The sequence below is a fragment of the Corvus moneduloides genome, chromosome 5 (genome assembly GCF_009650955.1).
Source record: "Corvus moneduloides isolate bCorMon1 chromosome 5, bCorMon1.pri, whole genome shotgun sequence".
In the NCBI taxonomy this organism is placed as follows: Eukaryota; Metazoa; Chordata; class Aves; order Passeriformes; family Corvidae; genus Corvus; species Corvus moneduloides.
In genome coordinates this window covers 49,079,869-49,103,366 of record NC_045480.1, presented here as the reverse complement: position 1 = coordinate 49,103,366, position 23,498 = coordinate 49,079,869, and the positions used below count along the sequence as shown (strand labels likewise).

At 38.7% G+C, this 23,498-nt stretch overlaps 2 protein-coding genes across 2 annotated transcripts; one reads left to right on the top strand and one right to left on the bottom strand.

The window, feature by feature from the left end:
• The first annotated feature begins 1,951 nt into the window (after positions 1-1,951).
• CTSO (cathepsin O) lies at positions 1,952-11,444 on the top strand. The gene is made up of 8 exons (XM_032109212.1): positions 1,952-2,277; positions 2,962-3,067; positions 4,072-4,205; positions 5,262-5,429; positions 6,828-6,949; positions 8,145-8,308; positions 8,766-8,858; positions 10,166-11,444. Exons 1-8 carry the CDS (start codon positions 2,101-2,103, stop codon positions 10,198-10,200), a joined length of 999 nt encoding a protein of 332 aa, XP_031965103.1. The 5' UTR covers positions 1,952-2,100; the 3' UTR covers positions 10,201-11,444.
• A 56-nt stretch (positions 11,445-11,500) lies between these two features.
• Positions 11,501-23,108, bottom strand: TDO2 (tryptophan 2,3-dioxygenase). The gene is made up of 12 exons (XM_032109211.1): positions 23,000-23,108; positions 22,546-22,651; positions 21,375-21,465; positions 20,119-20,189; positions 18,395-18,522; positions 16,521-16,707; positions 15,652-15,759; positions 14,578-14,689; positions 14,396-14,453; positions 13,824-13,903; positions 13,156-13,246; positions 11,501-12,291 (listed from the first exon to the last, which is right to left on the bottom strand). Exons 1-12 carry the CDS (start codon positions 23,032-23,034, stop codon positions 12,138-12,140), a joined length of 1,221 nt encoding a protein of 406 aa, XP_031965102.1. The 5' UTR covers positions 23,035-23,108; the 3' UTR covers positions 11,501-12,137.
• Between the last annotated feature and the right edge of the window lie 390 nt (positions 23,109-23,498).

The window sequence follows — 23,498 nt, the reverse complement described above, 5'->3', positions numbered from 1 at the left end:
AGTCACCAGAGGAGACACTGACTTTTCTTACACTCTCTCCTCCAGAACAAGATAAATTGAAACACCTACTTCGTACACAGAGGGCAAATCCAGGGGAAACAAGCCTTTTCCCCTTCCTATAATATACAGAATTTTTAATGCAAAACAATCTGAGATATATCCATTTTCCCAAAATAGGAAGGGATTTTTTTGCTTCTTTGTTTGCTTGGGGGTTATTTATTTTAATTAAAATAAAAATTAAAGCTACGTGGTTTGCAACTACATTTTCAGAAGTCCTTTGCTGCCCTCATGTGTTCCACGGGAAAAGTAACCCTTGAAGTCCACACACAAAACAAAACGGCTTCTCCAATCAAGAATACTGTTTGAAAAGGGCATAGTCTATAAAAATAATAACCAAAAAAACCTGAAAGTTAATGTCTTTGTTCTATTAAAGCTAAGTTGACCAGTTTAAAATTTAATGATGATACATTAAAAACAAGACAATGTATTCAGTTTGAGATAATCACAATCCCAAAACAACAGATTTCAAGGGCAGCATGCCAATTTAAAGAAAGTTGATCATGTTGGACTGGTGGAAAATCTTAAATTTTTAATGAAAAGTATGTTTTTAAATAAAGCATAATTTCAGCATCTTTTTGTTGCTTACACTTACTGGCAGAGTAACTTCTTTCCTGTTCCGTTATACTGCACCACAGAGAATACAACCATGTGACTGTTGCATTAAGGCTCAATGTACATTCAGTACAGCCAAAGCTATGGTGACCACAGCAAGCTTTCCTTTGACACTCCTGCCAGCCACTACACCCTGCACTTCTCATGAGGATCTCAGTGCTCAGTCACACTTTGATGGAATTTGCCTCAGAATTTGGCTGCTGAGGTTCAGACCATCCTCAAAAACATTTCACCACTCAGTTCTTCTGTTACTGTCTTCATCCTATTTAGTCGTCATGCTGATACCAGACCTCAATCTGTCAGCATGGGTTTGTAATAAATTGTAATAACTTCTCCAATGCCACTCCTGGGTTTACAATGATAAACTGTATCAGAACAACCAATAAAATCTGCCCAGCTAACAAGATCTTCCATACTCTGTCCATCAGCCATAAATAGCCCTCCTTGTAACAAAACTGGTGGCAGTTCAGCAATCCCCCAACAGCCATTCCATGGGAGAAGGAGAGCAAAGGCAAAGCTGGATCGTGATCCCCACAGGTTTGTTCCCCAAGCACAGTGCTGCCAGGTGTGCTACCGGCACCCCAGGCCAGGGGACCGGTGCCTTCAAGTTGTGTTAACAAGAGGGTGCGTGGGGAGAAAGCAGCAGAGAGAGCTGAAACGTACAGCAGGCTTAAAACATATAAATATCCTGTTTACAGGTACTGCGTAAAAATACCTGGTGATTGAAGTTAACTCATAATGGCCTAATGGAGCTTTTAAAAGCTGAACACTGTCCTTCTTGCTCAAGTACCAGTATGACCGGTCTCTGAGGAAAGTCATGGTTTCTCTCCGTGTGTTCTTTCAGCCCAACCAATCTCACTGGGACCCAGCGGCTGCGGGCACCGGCTGCGCAGCATCAGGCAGCGCCGCCCTCCCCACCCGTGCCTTCCCTTGCTAAAGCCTGTAACCTGCATTCCTGCTGCTTCACTCTCCTACTGGCAGCCCAGCTTGCAGGTACCAATTAACTTTCCTCTCGGAGAAGAGCTTGCACGAATTTATAACCTGGCAGATAACTGAACGCTCAGCATCCCTTTGCCCCTCCTTTGCAGCCCTGCGCGCCTGGAGCGCGTCTCCCACATGGAAAAACACCGCTAGAAACACGGCTTTGCCCAGGTGCCACGGAGCACGATCAAGCACAGCTCAGCCTCGCTGCCCCACCACCCCCGCTGGCAGAGCTTTCCCGGCCCTGGGCGGCGGGGCGGGGCGAGCGCTCCTGGATGCCCCGCCTGGCCCCGCCCCGCCGGGCCCGGCCCTGCGGGAAGCGGCAGCGGGCGCAGCCTCCGGCCACGGGCCGGGCAGGAAGGGTGTCAGGGCTCAGCCCCTTTCCCGCTCGGAAGCCGACGGGCCTCAGCTCCGCGGGTGCGGGTGCGTGCCCCGGCCAACCCCGCCATGACACGCTGGCCGATGCGGGTGCTGGCGCTGCTCCTCTGCCTGCTGCGGGCGGGCAGTGCCGCCCTCCCGGCACCTGCAGGCACCCGGCTTCGGGAGGAGGGCGGCGGCGGCGGTCGGGGCCGCCCTGCGTGGGATGGAGGCGGCCGGGAGCGAGAAGAAGCGGCGGCTGTGCGGGTGGGTGTCCCGGCCCGCACTTCGCTCGCCATCCGCGCCGCACCGCGGGGCTGGTGCGGGTTCTGCCGGAGGAGGAGGGCGGGCGAGGTGCCGCCGAGCCGCTGAGGGCCGGGTGATGGAGGCCGGGAGGCGGGGGCAGGCGGAGCTCCCCTCCCGCAGGGCCGGGACGCGCCCGCCCGCTGCTGCTTCCTGCGGGCGCTCCCTTCGTGCCAGCCCCGCGGGTCTCCGCCGGCCGCCAGAGCGGCTGCCCCGCGACACGGGACAGGCGGGCGAGGCGGGGAGGCCTCTAGGTCATTATGCTGTTCTTTTGCTTTATAAAGACATAAAGTGATGGGGTTAACTCTTGTCTGAAGACATTCTTGCATATCTCTGAACCACAAGGTTCGTTGTGCTTGTCAAAGAAGGACATCAGATGAGTTTGGCACTTGTTCTCAGCTTGCCTGTTTTGTCTGATTCATGTCAATTTCTTGCACTTAATAAATGCTTTTTTGGTATTTGTTGGAGTTTAAATTAGTCTAATGGCTTTCCTATTGGTTTGCTAGGGATACGGGATGAATTTGAGGTGAACAGTTCTTGTTATCTAATTTTGTGTTTACTGTTGCTAACCTTTTCTTTTTCTGCTCTTACGGTTTTGTCCCTGCTGCTAATTTAATAATGCCCACAATTATTTTTGTATTCCTTCAGGAAAGCGCTAAAAGAATTAGATTATTGAATTCATCATCAAAAGATAATACGACTGCTATCTATGGAATAAATCAGTTTTCTCACCTGTTTCCTGAAGAGTTCAAAGGTACATTTTCTGGTTGCTTCTAGTGCATTTTCTGTTATTTTTTTTTTTATTCTTTCCCAGAACCTTGTGTCTTTCACATTTACAGATTCTTCCTGTCCTGATAGTCAGCTAATTTACAATGGCTGGTACCAAACTGTAAGTACTTCTGGAGGATACAACAATCCTCTTCATGTTCTGTAGTCTTGCAAGGTTGAATTGCCCACAGCCTGAATATGTTTTAGTATTCAGGCAGTTCTATTTTTCCTTCTTTCTTCTGATGGTGCTTTAAAACTTTTTTCAGTTGCAACAGTTTTTAAAAAGTAAGTAAATTTCGAGTAAATTCTCAAGTAAATTCGTATTCCCTACCCCGGCACAAAATCTGACTACAGTCCAGACAATGCTTGGAGGTCCATGGCTGCACAATGACAGCTGTGGCTTTCTGGAGCAATATGACATACTTACTTCATTTTTTCTAGAAAATTGGTCTGATACCTGATCTAACCTTCCCTTCTTGCTGTTCATGTCTGTTGTTACATTTTCTATTCATCAAAGGATTTAACATTTTGTTTTAATTTTAAATAATTAAACAAATTTTTTTAGTGAAAAAACAGCAACTTGCAGGTATTCCAGAATCTTTACTTTATTCTCTTATTTTCTCCGTACATGGCTAAAAGAAAGTATTTTTTAAGTAAGTAAAATGTTTTGGAAATTTTCAAGTGAAATTTGTTTTGTGGAGTGGTTATGGTTATTGTTCAACTTCAGAAAATCCTCACACTTTTCTACCCACATTCCCTACATAGAGTGTTTTTGTTCTTTGTGGAACTGCAGAAATATTTACATTCATTCTGGAGTATAATGATTATTATAAAATACATGAATTTTCTATGGATTTTAGAATGAGATATAATCTCATGGTTGTAACTTTGTAGATCTTTGTAGATCAAAGTTACCTCTGAATTCTAGTAAAGTTGTTCATGGGATTTTTTCTGTTCATAGATTTATAGATGTTTGTATTCTGTGTTTAGCTATTTACTTGAGAAGCATACCTCACAAACTTCCCAGATACATAAAAGTGCCAAAGGGGAAGGAAAAACCTCTGCCAAAGAAGTTTGACTGGAGGGACAAGAAAGTCATTGCACAAGTGAGAAATCAGCAAACAGTAAGTCCTGGTGTTTTCTGTTCCTGGTTCTCAGCACATAGGCTGTAGAGCACAGTGGAAGCTTTGCAAGGTTTTGCTTGAAGATTCCTTGGAGCACTGGCACCAGAATGGCTGGTTGAATGTACACAAAGTCATGTAGCATTTTATGCCAGGTGGTATTAGACTTTAAAGTATGAGGTGTAGAAGTTGTGTATTTAGAAACTGTGTGTAATTTTTTTTTGATCTAGTTAACTAATTCAGCAAATATTTTGCACCATGTGCGTTTCGTATTTTTCTGAAGGAACCAAGGTAAGTTTAGTACTTAACCTCATCCCCCTGGTTCACGTGGATAGGTTTAGATCCTTTCCTGTTGTTTTTCTGCCATGACTGAATCCCCTTGGCTGGTCACCATCCATATCTTTACCAATGAACTCCTCAGGGGATGCATTTGTGATAGGAGAGTAAGCAGACCCCACACAATTGCAGTTTATCCCAAAGTGATTATGGTCACTGGTAAAAAACAAGCTGTTAAATCCCCAGTGTCTCCTTTCCATGCTTCACTTAGGACCTTGTGAGGAATAAATCGTGCTTCTTATTTTAAAGAGCTTAGAACTGCAGTATAGATTGTAATTGTCTAAGAATTTTTCTATAATGTTTAATTTACTTTATCATTTCTTAAACTGTAATCTGTTTCTACAAAATTTTAGAAAAACTTGCTAATGTGGTTAAAAACCAGTTTCATCCTGAGGCCACATTTTTCTTTGGAAAACAGATATCTCACAGTAAAAAGCATCCTCAGACCTATCTTCAAGAGCAAAATTTCATCAGGAAGGAGTCCTTAAAGTAAGACACCCATAATGCATTTCTAGTTTTCACAGAGCAGTACAGGGGGGAAAACAGTTCAGCATTTTAAATGGATTATTACATTTCTTATTGCCTAAAAAACAGAGTTCAAGGATGATGTATTAAATGAAGAGCATTGCAAGACTCCTTTGCCTCTTTTCTTCTTTTCATATCAGGCTTCAAAAACAAAGCTGACTTTTGCTTTCTCCCCCATTTCCCTTTTCTCTCTGTCAGTGTGGAGGCTGCTGGGCTTTCAGCGTTGTAGGTGGCATAGAGTCTGCCTATGCAATTAAAAGAAACACCCTGGAAGAGCTCAGTGTGCAGCAAGTTATTGACTGCTCATACAATAATTACGGCTGCAACGGGGGATCCACTGTTAGCGCTTTGAGCTGGCTGAACCAGGTCTGAAACTCTTCATGAAAGTCTCAAAAGACTTCATCAGCTTTCATATTACCATTCTTATTTATTGGAAAAAATTGATGGAGAAGGTGAAATGTACAGATTCTATTTTTTAAATGTGTGTGTGTGTGCATATATGCATACACATACGCATCAGTGTATAGGTATGTATGCTTATTTATTTAGTTTGGAACCAATAGAGAATTTGTTCAAGCAGAATTGAAATCTGATTGGAACTTTATGCTCCATATATGTTCTTGTGAACATAACAAATCAGTCCACAGGGGTTGAAAATAACATTCCTGAATTCATTTGTAGGCATACAAGTACCAGTGTAGACAGATTCACTTATGCATATGCCATTTTGTGTATTTGAGGCACCAGCATCTGGGGAAAAGGAAGGATCTTGACATTTTCTCTTTTCAAATCTCAGTAGTTTCTGTTGCAAACACTGTAAAATTATATAAAACCTCGGAATGAAATGAACTGCTTGTACCTTTGTTTCACTTGCAGCCAAAACCACTGAAAATGCAGACAAAGTTTCTACGTCAGTTGTTGCTAACACATTTCATTTAGTGAAAAATTCAAAAAATAACATAGGTAAACAAAAACATTTTGGTGTCTTTGAAATAAAAAGTACTCTCTTAGCCTGAATTACAAGAATATAAAAAGAATTCTTCAGTTTTTTGAACTAAAAAAAAACCCCTTATTTTAAGAGACTGTAATTCTATCCCTGAAGAGTAATATACCCATGGCTAATAAGTCTAGATGACTTGTTTAAGTTTGAATATCAAGAACAACAAAGGATACTCACCTTGATTCCTGTGAAGCAGAATTCCCTCTTGCTTGGCAGCAGCAGGACCACAGATGAATTAGACTGAGGAAATCACTGTCATAAACATACTGTACTGCAGAAGACATGGAAAGTATAAGAGGCTGATCATACATTATATACTAGCATGAGAGTTAGATGCTAAGAACAGAATTGGACTTTACAGTATTTTATGTAACTTTTTGGGATATTTGTGCCTCTTGAACTCTCCCAAGGAGAGGGTAATTTTGTGTGTGGAAGTCATTTGAAGAGAATGAATAGTCATTCATTGAATGAGTATCTCTGTGTCTTGAAATTGACAGGATTGCTTATGAGGATAGTTTAAACCAGAGATGCCTTTTAAATTTCATTCCTTATTTAAAGATTTCTGAATCCCTTCTGAAGCTGTCTCAGGGAACAAGGAAACTAGAGGTAGTAAATACTTATTTCACAGTGTCACATTCTTATTTCTAATCCTGCCCAACACACACTTAATTTTGAGTGGGTTATGTAGTAGTTTTCTATACTTTTTGAGCTGCATAGTAGTAAAGTCAAATGCATTAAATTCTTACTCAATTACCTTCTTGCAGACAAAAGTAAAACTCGTGAGAGATTCAGAATACACTTTTAAAGCTCAGACAGGACTGTGCCATTATTTTGATCGCTCAGATTTTGGAGTTTCAATAACAGGATTTGCTGCATATGACTTCAGGTAGCTATTATTGATTCTTTTTATTTGCTGTACTTTCCTTCTGTGTTCAGCAATCATGGAATAAGCTGGAGTGAATAGTGCATTGACCAGGCAAAGGTTATGAGGCTGATTACATCAGTTCTGTAGCTGTGTAGGATTAATGCATTGATTAACTCCTTGACAGTAATGGCATGGCACAATGAATCCACTCAACACTGCTATCACTAAGCCTGTTCAAATGAGAAAGCTTGTGTCTTGAAATTAGGTCTTTTAAATTGGCTATAAACTGGAACATAGAGTTAGTTACAGTTTTTAATAAATGAACATTATACTGCTATATTATCAGAAACAGTAAAGCCTACCGATAGTAACTGGAATTTATTGAAAAATTAAGAAGCATTCAGTTACTTCAGTACTCATGCATTTACATATCCACCCACATCTTCTCCAGCCCATGACTTTAGAAACAGTGTTACCAACTGAATTCTGTAGACTTCAGCATTTTAGGCTCTGTGTGAAGAAACTTTGTTTCTGAGTTTTAGCCGTACAATACATCTACATACTGGATAAAGACAAGAAATACTGTTCCAACTAGGAATTGTGTTACTGCTCGATATAAGTAACTAAAATCAATCATATCTTTGCCAATCTCTATTTGCCAAATTTAGTTATTGAACATAATCATGCAGTGATGAAAATTTTCTGTTCCAGTATATTAGATAAATAAAGCTGTATGAGGATGCTAATGCTAAATGGCTGATAGTGGAAGTGTCCTGTGTTTTAATAAGTTTGAGACATATTTTAGTGTATTATTATGTATGAGAGGTACTTCTGTAGGTTTAAAAAACAGTGGGAAATTCTAATATGGACTAATGATTTGTCCAAAGCTGGTTTTGATTGAGAAGAGTGATGTACAAAAAGTATGTAGTGCTCTCTATTGCCCACCAGCTTGACCTAGAAACCTGCTGCTTTTTAATAGCATTATGTCTTTGGATCTGCACCTGTCCCATAGTTTGTGTGTCCTGTATTTTTATGACTGTGTTGTAGTATATGAAATACATAATTACTGATGTGTGTTATGTGGTATGTAGAACTTGGAGGAAAGAGTTTAGTTATTTGATTTTTAAACTGTCCTTAACAAGTAGATTACAATCACTCTAATCACTTAAGTGTGCTAACTTCAGTAACTTAGCATTTTTACTCACTTCTTTCACAGTGGTCAAGAAGAGGAAATGATGAGGATGCTTGTCAGCTGGGGCCCTTTGGCAGTGACAGTCGATGCCGTTAGCTGGCAGGATTATCTCGGTGGAATCATACAATATCACTGCTCCAGTGGAAGAGCAAACCATGCTGTTCTTATCACTGGTTTTGACAGAACAGGTGCGTTTCCACCAGCTGAACTTGAGCACAGTAGGTTTGTTTTACTTGCTACTTGCCTTTTGTGGGACAAGTGATTAAAATCCAGAACTTGGTTTTCTTTTGGAAGCTGTTTGGTTTGATGTCACACCAGTTCTGGAAACGTAGCCTGATCCCAGGAGAAAAACTCTTTTTTTTTTTTTGTTGTTGTTCCTTCAGTTCTGTGGGACTTCATCCTTGTAAAGTCAAGAACATGGCTGTGTGTGTCTCTTATGCTAGAAGAGCCCATATCCAGTCTTCCCATACCAGAATATTAGCTCTGTTCTGGATATGGACAACAGTTGGTTTCACTGGCCTATATCATCAATCCATCAGAAACTATGAGATACTAAAATGCTAATTAATTCTGTGGAGTGTTAGGAGGCCAAAGCTTCCCAAATTTCGTGCTGTCTCTTGTTCATGAAATGAATGTCTCTTGCAGGTAGCATCCCTTACTGGATTGTACAGAACTCTTGGGGGCCGACATGGGGAATAGATGGCTACGTTCGTGTTAAGATAGGCAGCAATATCTGTGGTAAGTCTGACAAAAAATAAGTAAGGTGGTAAAGGCCATGGGCTGGGATATGTTTCTCAATGGCTGTAAAAAAGTAATATAATACATATAATAATGTAACAGAGGTATAATGGGATCCTCAGAGAGGCAGTACAAATCACTGCTATACTTCAAAACAGGTTAAATGAGTCCAGATGGAAAAATAAATAAAGTGGCTGCTAGTTCAACGAAGCCACCTAGTTAAATGATTGAAAAGCACCATGTAAAGGTAAAGCTACATGAGACATAAATAATCAAAGTACTGTTGTCCCTTACCAGGTAGAGGTAATTGTAGAGTATCCAGCCATGTGTGGTGGTTCTAGGTGGGTGCCATCACTGTACTCGCTGTAGGTAAAACAGCTGCTGTCCTTGTCTGCTTGGTGCCATTATCTCTGGGCTCAGCTCAGCAAACAAGTGTGAAAAGCGAATCTGCCTGGGAATTGTGCACCCTGCTTGTGGCTTTTCTTGCAGGACAGAGATACATCTTTTTATAGTGCTAGTTTGATCTCCTGCCCTATTATTGTTTGCATGAAATTTTTCTTTGTATTTGGGGGATTTCTTTAGCATTAATTACCCAGTTTCTGCTGGATACAGAGGTAAGACAAGTCAAGCTCCTGTTTATCATTAGATTGCTGAACCAGATTGGTGGGATATTACCACTACATAGGAAGCGTTGTGTATCTGTTGTAATTTTATGTATTTGAGTAACCCCTTGGCTTTCCCTTCCACATGTGTTTCACAGTAGCTCTCAACCACTGCAAAAGGTGTTAGATTACCCAAGACTTCTGCAAATAAAGAACAGACAACATTCAGTTTGCCTGCACTTAGTAAAGATCAGAGCAATGTATCCAGTCATAGCTTTCTCGTGTTGCTGAATCTTTTGTTCTAACTGTTGCTGTGTAACCAATTTGGAAAGAGAAATTTAGTAGTGATAAAGCAAGTCAATAATAGAGATGGCAGGGAGAACAGATGTGTTATTTTCAAAACCTGTTCTTTCAAAAAGCAGGGTCTTTCACATTTTTTGCAGTTTACCACACCAGAACAATCCAGCAAAGGACAGGTGCTCTGATAGCACCAGGATACAAAATTTTGAACATAAAAGCAGAGGAAGGAGGAGATTAGGTTTTCAACTATACATAGTGCAAGGCAAGGAAGAAATTAAATAAAAGGGTTGCAGCTGATTCCCTGGATTCCTACTGTCATAGCATGGACGGGAGGGGGCATTGTATGAATATGAATTCTGGGAAGTCTCCAGTATTTATTAAAACCAAATTTTATTTCCTTTATAGGTATAGCAGATACAGTTTCAGCAGTATTTGTTTGACACGTAGCTGGGCCTCTACAACTGATCAAAGACCACAAGTATCATCAGGACATACACTGTATATGAAGGTGTAATTCAAAACAACGTCTTTAAATATAACAAATGGCTGTAAGGGCAATTCCTGCAACTCCTGGCTGAAGTTGTTAAAAATGCTTTTATTTGAAATGTGTGTTGTGTGCCAAATTTCTCATGGAGTAAGAAGACTCAGAATCAACTCCAGAGTGCACAAAAAGAAGTTACGAAGATGGACTGAAGCCTCAAATGTGAGCTTTATCCAGGTGTTGAATACTACTCCATAGAAAAATCTTGAAAGAAAAGAAGTGATGGCAAATGAGAAGGAAAAAAATCAATAGTATAAGAGTATATTTGAAATTATTTGAATATAAGAAGAGTCATGAGTAACAGTTTACAAAGTCAGCAATTACAGAATACATCAAATAGAGTGAGTGTTGAATTTCCCTCATTAATTGAATTCAGAGGTGGGACTTGGTGGTAATGAAAAAGGGGTTCCAGCTTCGCTGACATCTGAAACTGCAGCTGTGGGCAAATGTAACTAGAACTCACAACCAAACATGTAATTCTAAAATGCTCTGAATTTTTCACCTGGAATGCTTTACCTGTATCTTTTAAGGAGGCCTACTAGAAAAAGTATTGAAGAAATTCTGTTAATTTTGCACTCAATTACTGCACCATGTTTTTAGATTAGTTTTTTATAACCTTTTTATGACAAATGCAGTGAGTATTTATAATAGCCTGTTCTAATTGTTAATATTTTAAATGAAAGGAAGACCAAGTGAGGTGTTTCTTTACTTCAGGTTTTGCTACTTACTGAATTTACTTGGCTGAAAACTTCAGTTGAACAAAAGGTGAAGTCTTCTGTACTCTGACTGTTGTGTAGTCTGGCCTTCCCTGAGTGGCTTACAGACAACAGATTGCACACTTCCATAACTGGAAAACAACTGCCAAAGTTCCTAATAGGCATAGATAAGAGTAATGTAGTCATAGCAATATGAAACACAGATGTGCCACCAGTGTTTTTGAGGTGCTACTGCCAGGTATAAGTACCCTGAGATGCTGGAGTAGAGAGAACTTACCAGAAATTCCAGCCTATGTGTCTTTCCAAAGGAAGCACTTAAAAAGACAAAGGTCCATTTAATGAGAAGATGACACTGCTTTATCAGTATTCTATAGCCAAAGTTGCCTTTTATTATATACCAATTTGAATAAAAACCACTTTAAATGCCTGTCATACTCTTGTTTGAACTTTAGAGTTTGCTTTAGAAGAAGACTTAACAAAAGATGAGCTTTAATACTGCTTTATTTGAAATGCAAAGTAAGTACTTATAATCTGCTATTTTTAACAGTATTTCTACGTAAGGGATTTACATTCACATGTAACCCATAGATAGCAACATGATTCTTGATGTATTACAGGTTCAGGATGCTTTGGTTTCTACAGATTCAGGACCTACTCTTTTGAATCTAGCTTTTGAAACTTGTAACCCAAAATTCCTTTTGAAATTGCCCTAGAGCTCAGAAACAAATATTCTTCTGAAGGCAATGAGACTGATTATATCCTCAACTAGACATTAGGCAAACAAGCAAATACAAAACTATGTACAAATAAGTCATGATCATAACAATTGCGTGTAATGTTCTCCCTTTCTCTAGGTGTAGGCTTTAAGAAGTCAACTAAGAGTTAAATTGGTCATTAGGTTGAATTGGGGTATCATTGTACTCGTAATGTGGGCTAACTCAACACAGATTTATTCTTTCTACAAGCAATTACTTTCTTTCACAAGCCAATTATACTATTCACAAAGGTGTCATACATAAATAGATATTTACACGCCCACACTCTTTGTGAGAATAGCTGGTAGCACCACTCAAGGTGAAAGTCAGGAAGTTCTTTACAGCAACCAGCCTAGAAAGGCAGGCTAGTCAGAGTCATCACTGCTGAAGTAGGAGCTGTCACAGTATTCTGCTGTGTAAAGGAATTTATGAATGGTTGGGTTCATCTTTGGTATCCAGTGTCTTGGCACTAGAAACGTTGAAAGATTGAACAAATCCACAAACACCTTGTATCTGTCACTGAAAAAGATAGTCGGAACAATAATTCCATCAGCATAGAAGGCCAAAATTTCTAAATCCTCTGTAACCATTCCTTCTCATGTATTTAATAAGATTCCTTGCACTAACCCTCCTGAATATTGCAGAGCAAGAATCCGGTCCTAACTTTTTAGGGCATAGCAGATTAGGCTTAAAAAGGAAGTAGGGTTCTATAGTACCATCTTTCTTCTGAGAATTCAGAGTACGTAGGGTGTGATCTCTAGTAGAATTTATCTGGAAACAATCTTAACCTGACATGAAGGAAGAGTGGGAGAGCTTTCTAAAATCCACAGTGGACATTTAATTTTCACTAGCAGTCTAACCATCCACTTTCTACTCTGCCCTCTCTTCCAATGGTTGTGATAGTAGTTGCTCACAGCCATACATGGTGGTTCAGTGCTCTTTGAGAACAAACCTCAAAGATCCTCCTGTAAGGAGGTTGTGCAATTAGAGGTCATGCCAGGGAATAAAGAAACTCAGTTACACAGTAGCTGGGACTCACTTCCAGCCTGTGTCACCTCTGTGGACTTGGGCTAGCTGGCACACAAACTAAACAATGCAGGGTTAATATTATTGCTAGCACTGTAACACCTGGACCCCTTGGCTGCAAATTATAGATGGCACTTTGTGTGAGTGATCAAAAGGAATTCTTATTCCCTAGAAGCCTTGGAATTTATATATGTCACTGATAAATAAATGTACAACAACCAGGTGGAGATGCTAGAGTTCTAGAAGAGAAGCAGCAGCCCTTTGGCCTCCAGTGAGCCATCTGAAATAAGTCTCCCAGCATTAGAGTATTTATGAACTGCATTACTGCAGGTAACAGGGGAAACATGTTATTCCTACCTCACTGTTGAGCGCAAGTAATGGTAGCCTGATGAGCCTCCAGTGCCAGCCTTGCTGCCAATCATTCTGTGCACCAAACAGACATGGTTATCTAAATGATACAACAGGAGAAAATGGCACATGGTCAGTGTTTAGATATAACTAAAAAGTCACACTTATTAAAGGTCGTTCAGAGATCTTTACAGGGCTATAGAACTATTAGGTCTTCAGCAATGCAGGATTTAATTCTGCCATTCTTCAGTCAATTATTACAAAATTATTGTTACTTCAGAATGAATACGCTAATTATTAAACATTACTATGTTCTGTTAGTACAGAATTATATATTCAGTTATGTATGCCTAGATAGGGAAGGAGCAGAAGGAATGTTTGCATATAAAGACATGTCATTATGACCACTTGGGATACATTGAAAAATATATAATTGGCCTTGAAATAAGATAGTACACTTAAAGCCCGTCATACAAGTGGTAGCTATACCTATGTATCTAATGGTCACAGAAGCAGCTCTTTATCTTTCCTCTTGGCTGAAGTACAAACAAAAAAAAAAAGTCATTCCTAAAGCATGAACTCCAAAGCTCGATTCTTAGACTGGGTGTAAGTCAGAGACAGAACAATTTATTTGCGTCCAGAAGAGGGAGTGTCACAGTCAAAAAAGTCAAACTTACATCTCCATTTAGTCATGAGCACATCGAGATCCATAAGGGAGGTAAGAAGCTGAAAGGGAACCTGGAAACGAGGCTCCTCCCTTGGAAAGTGAAAGAGAAGAGTGAGACCTCTTAGCATGTGCTGTTATTTTTCAAAGTTGCATTTCACCAATGCTCAGTTTAAAGTATAGTTTTCCAAAATTAGTACTGAAATATCGGTAGATACTTCAACAAATGCTTCTGCCATGTAAGTCTTGATCCCTTGTACTTGGAAAAGGACTCCAAATCTTTCTAGGACAGGTAGAACAAGGCATTTACTAGTCACAATCGGAGAAGCAGCATCTGATCAGACAAGAACCAGCTGCCCAGAGGGGATGTGCAACCTCCATCCTTGAAGATACTCAGAACTTGGCTGAACACGGCCCTGAGCAGCCTGGTCTGACCTTCGAGCTGTATCTGACTAATCAGGGTTCCTGTGGAGGGCTGAAGTAGATTGCTTTCCACAGCCTGTTCCAGCCTAACTAAACCTGGGCTGCTGTTCTTACCCTTCACCTCTCCTCCTGCCAGTCACCACCAAAGACACACAGCATTACCTGTAAAAGTAGATCATCAAGGCCCCCTTCAGTGCTTTGTAGGACAGTCGTCTCTCTCCTGCAAGATAAAAGTGTCCTTAGTTTGTTGCTCATTCTCCTGCAATTTTAATGTTATTATGTGGTTATAAATAAGATGTATAAAACATACAAAGTGCATATTGACATATGGTAATGCAATCTACCTTTACTGAGCAGATGTTCATGGCGTTTTTCATCAAATAATGAAAGTAATACGTCTCTCTGTTTTTGGAATTCAGACAATAAGTCATCTTTTTCTTCTGATTCTGCCTTGGCCTTTGGTATTTAAAACAAAGACAAGTTTTAGAATTCAGTAGGGAAAATTAAGCACTTGAATGACTCATTATGCAACTTTTATTTAAATAAATACTCTGAAGTTTGCATCTTAGATGTAAGAACTGTATTTGCAAATAAGATACATGAGTCACTGTCCTTTGAAAAGTACAATTACCAAGAAATGTACAATTAAATAGATTCCAGCATAACTCAGATAAATGAATATTCAAACAAGCTGGCAATTTATCACTTATTTTGGTCTAGAGGCCTTAAAAAAATTTAATTTGTTTGAAGTCTGATTTATTTGTTTTCAAGGCAAAAAAATTACATCCTTGCAGAGCTGTGGGCAAGAAAATTGTAAATAAAAAAAGTTTAGATAAGTTAGAAAGTCATAAACAGATATTCTCCGGAAGTTGATTAATTCTTATTATTTTTTTTCATTAAAAATGAAAAAATTAAAAATGTTATTTAAAGCCACAGGTCTTAAAATATTCAGGGATTTTCTAGTCCTTTTTTGCCAGCATAATTCAAATGATCACATAGCAGCAAATTGCCATATACTGTTAAACAGAAATGGACTGTTTATGGTGACAATCCATATTCACAGCTTAGGGGCCCAAACTTCATATTTACTGTGGATTGTAGATGCAAGTACTAACTAAAGGTGGAGTTGTAGTTTCAGCAGAATCAAGTTCAGCCCTCCCATTGATACTAAATCCATCCCTTTTGCCATCAAAATCATCCATGTATCTCATGTTTTAAATCATTTTAGATGTCAAATTTAAAAAATATTCCTATTTCCTTAAGAATTTGCATTTTTTTCTGCTTCTTGCAGACAGAGACTGATGAAGATTAAGTGAAGTGAGTGAGAAACTATGAGTGAGCCAAAAGTTCAACTTATGGCAGACTATCATTTTGCCAGATGTCTTTGCTTATGGGTAGTTCAAGAGTACACTCTGTACCTGTATCAAGGCAAATTCCTCTTCCAGACCTTTTAAAACATTCTCTTCAAATTGTCCCCAAAAATCAAATTCTTCTGAATCGAGTCCTGGAGTTCTTTCCAGCCATGCCTATAATAATAGTAATAATATTAGTAGTAGTAGTAATAATAATAGTAGTAATATGTACAAACAATAACAAGGCAAGTGCATTATCCTAGAATTACAAGTTATAGCAACATAAATTATACTACTACAGTTCTGGTTTAGTATCCTGTAGAAGTGCTTATTGCTAAATTCAGCATGTCCATGCAGATAATTTACACCTGCATAATGGTGCCATACCAACCCCCCTCAGCTTCCAGATTGAACGGCCAGTGTTGGAATACAGAAGCTGTCTCATTCTAAGGATATCATTAAAACAAACTACAGGAAAATAAATCTTATTCTACATATATATATATATATAGAGTAATATTAATGATAAATCTCAGAAGGAAGATACAGAGCCATCTATAGTTTTTAACCTCTTGAATAGCCATCACCAACAGTGGGACTATTTTTAAAGTTTTCTTCCCAGAAGGGCCTACAGTCATGAAAACATGCAAATGAAACAGTACATTTACATTCTCAGTTCACACTTCCACAATTCAATTTGCCAGTTTAACAGCCAGAATTTTCAGATGAAAGGAGATGCTGTGAAAAGTCAGTTGGTTTATTAACAACTAACTCTCTTTCATGCAAAATTTGTAAAGAATCCAAAACACAATTGACAGAGGATTTGCCGGCACGCTTGCTTCTCTTAAGGTAGGAGAATTTGTCGCTGACACTAATGAAGGACATTCTCGGGAGATGGGGGAAAATGAAGCAGGGCTTAAGACAGACACTGTTACCTCCACAAGTTGCAGTAGTGTTGGTTCTTGTTCTGATTGAAGCAGTAGTTCATAATCCTGTCCCTTGAAGTTATCACGGTAATGCCTTCTGTTGTAAGGGACTCTCAGACTTTGGGGAACGCCAATCTTGTTCTCTAGCAAGCGAAACTGCAGGCTCTGAAAACCTGAGGCTGGGCTTAGGTGGTATCTTTGGGAACAAAGGAAAAGAAGATACAAAAATGCAGGATGTTATTTTACAATGGTGAGTTTATCTTTTTCTCAGAAAACCCCACCTATATTTCATATTTGAAGAATAACAAACAGCTATCTCAGCATTTTTTTATATGATTGCATTTAAGAAAAGAAAAAAAACATGCAACCTTAATGCAACTACAATGTTTGTACAACAATCTTATTTTCTATTTCTATCTTGTTTGTGCATACAGAGATACATTCACACATTTGTGTTTACACTGTGTTTTAAAATGGCAGCTTTGTGCACACAATGTACAGGAGGCAACATTAGTGAATGCCATTTTTTTTCCAAACAGAACAGGCAGTTTCACACCAAATTGCTATTACAAAAATTTTCACAGCAAAAAAGTGTCAACAAATGCACTTTAAAGTCTTGCTATACAGCATAATTCCTATATATTACTATATATATGTGTGCAATATTATATATTGCCTTATTCTATACAGTAGAATAATGTTCAGAAAAACTTCCAGTGGGTTTTTTTGAGGGATTCATTAATGGGAGTCTTTTCGAGTTAAATCATCTGACCATGCTGAAAAACAATTACTAGTGAAAGTAACCTGAAATCCTACATTGCTAGATAATTGTAATGCATTTTGAATAGCGAGTACAAGACTTGACAGAGACAGATCACTGATTAAATCTTAGGTTTACTTATCAAATGACAGTATGTGGTTGAAAAGGTGAAGGAAGTATGGATCAAAACAGAAGATTAGCCCATGGATTTCCCCTGCTGTAATGTAATGATAGATGATACAGACATTTCAAACTTTAAAAAAGTGAAGAAAAATTGTAGTTTCCTGCTCTTTTTATTAGTGAACATTAAAAGATAGAAGGAAAAGGGTTCCAAAATGCAGAAGTGGATGGGATGCTGGATGGCACTGGGGTCACCAGGCAGACAGATATGCACAAATGACACAAGCAGAAGAACAGGGAAGGCAAACAGTGGATGAAACTGTCATGCATGGTAGTGTGGTGGAAGGACCTAGATGTAGTGAGGGAGGAGAAAGAAATGCCATGGGAGAAGTGAGACAAGCCAAAGGATCCCAGAGAATGCCTGGGCAGAAGGCAGAAGAGCTACCCACCACCGAGCCCAGCAATACACTGAGCTGCTACTGGAGAGCAGAAATTATTGGGGAAAAAGGACAAGGGACAGCAATGCTTCCTTCAGCCACTTGAAGCCTCCAGCGCTGCAGACCCAAAGAAACACCATGCAAACCAAGACAGCTGAAATGCCTGTTTGATAATCTAGAGGGAGTGCATTTCTCCCACCCAAGCATTTCTATGATTTGCCATAGAACAAGGCTTCAGCTCTGCAGTGCCAAATTTCAACTAAATTGTTAACAGAACCATGAGCTATTTGTGTTTTTTCTGCTGTTTTAACTTTTGACTCTGAAACCAGTCAGCAGCACCCTGCCCCAAAACGTCAACACTTGTACTTCTTTGCAGAACACGCTGGACTCACACTCGGGCTCAATTTCGTAATTGACCCTTGCACTTCAATGTCATGTTTGCCTCTCCAAGGTGAGTTCTCAGCTTGCTGAAAAACACCAGCAGGCATGCAAAACTCACAGTCAGTTCTAAGGATGGGAATTACCAGCTTACTGGTGGATTACTGTGTGGAATAAGAAGTCTTCACCTGAAATCAAAGAAGTCCAATGCAGTCATAGTTTCCAAAACTGAGAATTGTTCCACAAGTAATTTCAGAATCAGTGAAATTCTGTTCATTCGAGTAATAACCTTCAGCATGTTTCTCTCATCTCTTACCTGTAGAAAAAATAAAGATCATTACCAGACAGAATGGTGTTTTCTCTAGATCCTACCTAGTTATTTCATGTCTTTTCACTGTTGTACATCACTACAGTTCCCAAGTCCTTCCCATGTGAAATCCATAGCAGCAGAATCTCATATGGAATAGAGCACTCTGGTTTCAACTGAAAACTGAAACTATAATTTTCACAGATTGAAATCTGTTTTTTTCTGACTGATGTTACATTACAAGTAGGCCTATCATATAGGGAATTTTCTTTTCTATGTTTTTAACTAAAATAGAAGTCAAAGAAATTACATTCTAAAGCAAAATAATTTATGAATTCCAATAATTACAATATTATTGTAACTTCATATTACATAATACAAAAATTATATACTTTCTGTTATAATTACTTCCAGAATGATTCCTATTTTTGTGAAGGAACAAGCCATAAGGCAGGTATGGGAATTACTTAGAAGTTGAGAAGCAGACTATCTGACAGCTACATCAGGAGAGCGCATCTAAAACATGTTCATCAGAATTGTGCAGTAGAAAGCAGAGAAGAAGAGAAAAGTGGGAAATAGAAAAAAAGTGGTGGGAAATAGAAAATATTAAATGGAGAATACAGAAGTTCTTTTTCTGGCTAAGTTGAACACTTTGCCTGCAGAGGTGTCTGCTAAAATTCCTTTCAGTTTCAATGGGATTAAACTTCTCTCTAAAATCTGGGCATGCAACCAGGAAATATCAAACTACAAAAAATGGCAAATGATAACCATTTCCCTAATTGCTTGGCTGTATACTTGACCTTAACATTGACATTTCAAATTCTAATTACAAGCATGGCTTCATTTTTCACAAAAATAAATATTGAAAGATTATTCTTCTTAAGAACTGATTTTGGTCAGTTATAATTTGATAAAATGTTAAACTAAAAAGCCAATGAAATTAGGAATATAGTGGGCAACAGAGAACATTTTCATTGCACCTTGTGAAAATAAGGTTCCTTTTTTCAGTCTGGTCTAGTTTCAAATTTACTTTGTAGACACATGGTCATGATGTCCTCAAGGTATTTCTCAAACTGCATGCAGTCAGTTTTTTCTGTGGATGTAGTAGCAAGTCAAGAGTTTTCCATTGTTGCCTATTGTTATAACATGTGTTTAACTTTGGACAAATGCAAAGAGTTCAAATCTGTAGACTTCAAAAACTGAGCAAATGCAGAAATGACTTTTCAACATAAAAATTCTTGTGAGCCTTCTGCTTTTCAGTTTTGCCTCTGAGGCTGCTTTTTCTGCAGTAGAATATCTCCAACTTACGTTTCTGCAGTTACCCAGCACTAGCAGGAGAATATGAGAGCATGGCCAATGAAATTGGCCTTGAAAGGTGATCTACACAAAAGGCAAACTTCCAGAGGAAATAAGATTTTGCTGATCAAAGATCTGTAGTATGAGGATATAAGAGCCACTTGGCCAAATTTTACTTGGTCTTTTGATGCTCTTTCTAAAAAGAGCACTTGTTGCTTTAGTAACCCCAAGTATATCAGGCTCAGAGGCAGGAAACAAGAGAGAAACGGGGCTGAATTTTCCAAAAATCAATATTTGTTTTTAACTTACATGACCATTTTGAAAGATCACTCGCACAGAGTCCATTTCCCACAAAATCTGCTTAAACCAAAGTTCATATGCTACAACAAGAAAGACACTGTTAGCATCAACTTCAAGGTTGCTTTGTTTTTTCTTCTTAGCACCAAGAAAGAAAAATTCTTGCATGTTGATTTGAAATGAATGGCCTGCATTGACACTGCCAGTGCACAAGAAGATGCTGACACATACACTATTACTTGTTACAGTATTCTGTCCTTTACTGAAAGTATTCCATGAAATAATCTAGAGTGGGGAATATTGACAGAATTTTTAAAAATATGTTTTTACATGTCAGATATTTGATCTACAGATTGTTCATTACAAAAGGAGGAAAGAGAAAATCCAGATCTGATACTTCAATAAAATCTAACTCCAGAGCTGCTTACAATCTGCATGTTTTCTGTCAATAACAGAAAACATCATCAGGCCAGGCTCTGGAAAATAGGCAGATATGGGCATTATGGAGTGCCTAACCAGTGTGCTGATTTCTAGACAGATTCTAGGTGGTCAAAACTGGATTGAAGTTTCAGAGAAGGCACAAAGCAACACACAAAATTTGCCTACAATAAACTGCATAGCAGCCTGTTGCTTGGACGACACCAAGATTTTCACCACCTTAATTTCTCTGAGAATAAAACCATCCATACCTTGGTTTACCAAATCCAAAGGTTATACTTATTGTGGATACAAAAATGCTGTTAGTGAGAAATTTTCCTGCTCCTTTCTAAGCCCGTGGGATACTTTTCTCTCTCACGAGGATATTTGCAGAAGTTCTGTAAACTATGAACACCTGCGACCTTGTAGAACTATGCTTATGGTACAGTAGAAAAATATTTTGACAATGGATGCTTTAGGATACTAGCCAATCACCCCAGGGGGTGGCTGATCCTTTGTCCAATTAGACTATGAAGAAAAAAGTCTATAAAAGAGTTGGTAAAATAATTAAATAAATCAATCTTGCTGCACAATTCCTGCCTGCTGGATCTTCTCTCCTCTCCTCCCTACGGCTGCGGGATACAGTAATAACTTATGGCTTCACAAGCATAGAGTTGATTACAGTCTTACAAATTATATAGGAATATATACAAATATGAAAGCAGATAAAAGACAGAGCTATTGCTGTGCTAGTGTCTAAAATGAAACAAATTGTGAATTGCATGTGTCGGCACCGAATAACTCCCTGTGGCAAAAATGTTGGTCAACCACCACTACACTCCTCCACTTACCTTGATGCGTCACAATGAAAAGATGCTCATCGTGGATTTTCTTCCCTTTCTTCTCACTCTCAAGTTCTTGAGCATTCAATATTTTGTTCAGCTTAAAAATAAAGGTAAGACTGTTCTGTAAAGCTCTCAATTCTACTATTAGCAATGGTAGTCCTACTGTGTATAGCTAATTTTTAAGGATAATATTTTTAAAAAATACACAGACATCACACTCTAGGTTCTATGAGAAGTTTGACTAAAGTGTCTCAGGTATGACTTTTACTTTTTAACTTAAAAAACATCTTGCCTAAAATGGAACATTTAGGTACCTCAAGTAATAAAGTTTTGAAAATAATTTTAAGGGTATTTTTAGTTTTATATATATATATATATATATATATAAAAATAGAGAAAACAAAATATCCAGCATGCTTTCCAGATTTTAGGTCTATACTGTTGTGTCCCATGAAAACAGAGTTCCTATAGTAAAATTCTGAGTAACCATTCAATAACATCTGCAAAAGAGTTCTGATTTGAGGCTGTAGAATTTCAGTTCTGACATTACTAATTTTTTTTTCTTAGCCAAATTTACAATTTAATCATACCTGTTTTCAAATAAATCTTTGTAAGATTCCAAACAGTATATCAACAAATCAGTTCACAATTATAGAGTTATTCCCTTCACTTCATGCTGTCAGAAAAAAAAGAAAATCTGGATTCTTTTTTACCTATGGCATTTTATTTTTACTTATTTCTTAATTACTTCTAATTTTTGCAGGTTTTGTTTGGGGGTTTTTTATATCACCCCTTTGTCATCATCCCACCCCCTAGATTTCTGAAATACACTTTTCCAGTCAAGTATTCTGGACTTTCAAGGAAGTTGCACACAGCCTGCTGACGTGCAGAAATTGCTGAGTGATGATTGCCAGACCAAAGAAAGCTTTTTGTGGTGTGTCACTTTACAGTTTAGGCTTACCAATATGGATAATTCCCTACCAACCCCATCTTCCTTGCAGTTTGAGAAGCCTTTCCCACAGTCCACCTTGAGGTCCCAGCTGAGGTGGGCACCTGTGACTGTAACACCTGGAGACCTGTCTTAGCAACTAGCTGACTGCAGGGAGAAGTGTCAAACATGTTCTGCCTCAAGTTACAAGAGCAACCAGGACAGCAAACATGAAATCCTTAAACTTACTTGTAGGTATTCTCCATAGATAAGCCCACCTTTGCTGGCTTTATTTATTCCTTCTTGAGACTTGTCATCATTCTCATCTTCCAAAGATAGCTTGTTAAAATTAAATCTAAGAAAATGAAGTAAATATGTAAACTATTTAATTAAAGAATTATGAATATACCTTTCTACTAACAGATCCACCTACAATTCAAATGATGCTTTCTTTTGATAAACAGAACCAGTAAAGCAGGCTTTTGATAAAAACTGAAATTCCTCTTGTCACAGTAACAGCTGGGAGCATCACATCTAGATCATCAAGTAACAAGTCCTTGTATGATCTCTAGTCATTTAGCGATAGCTACAGCTGTCTACTTGTTGATAATTAGTAACTCCTCTCTGGAATTTCTTATTTTGCACTAACACAATACCATTTGAATTGAATATATAAAGCAAAACACAGAGAGGAAGTACTCACAGGTAATTCTTCCCCGCAAAGGGGCAACCAGTCATGATTTCAGGATCCAAACTCGCTGAGCTGTGCACCGGGGAATACACTCTGGTAGTGTTCCCAAACCTGCTGCAGCTCCCTTATATGTAACCTTATCTCATTGCCAAGGCCAGCCCCCAAATTCCCCTCCTTAGCCCCCAGCCCATCCCCATTATTCAATAATTACAGAAACTATCACAACACAAAGGTCAGGAAGTTCATGTGTCATTGGCTCTCCAGGATTGTGTTTTTCTCTGCCAGTTAAAAAATGAATGGATGACATGCTTCATCCTATGGTACAAGCTTTTTGTGCTTTTACTGCAAAGTTTCCACCAGTTGCTTCTTTGGGTGCAGGCGTAAGGTATAGTGTGTAAGGTGTAAGTCAATGAGAGGCCTGTGTGTGATAAAAAGGCAGTATTTAATAAATACAGGAATTGTTAAAGTAGGTTTTTAACGTACAGCCTTTTGTATCAGGATACTATTAAGT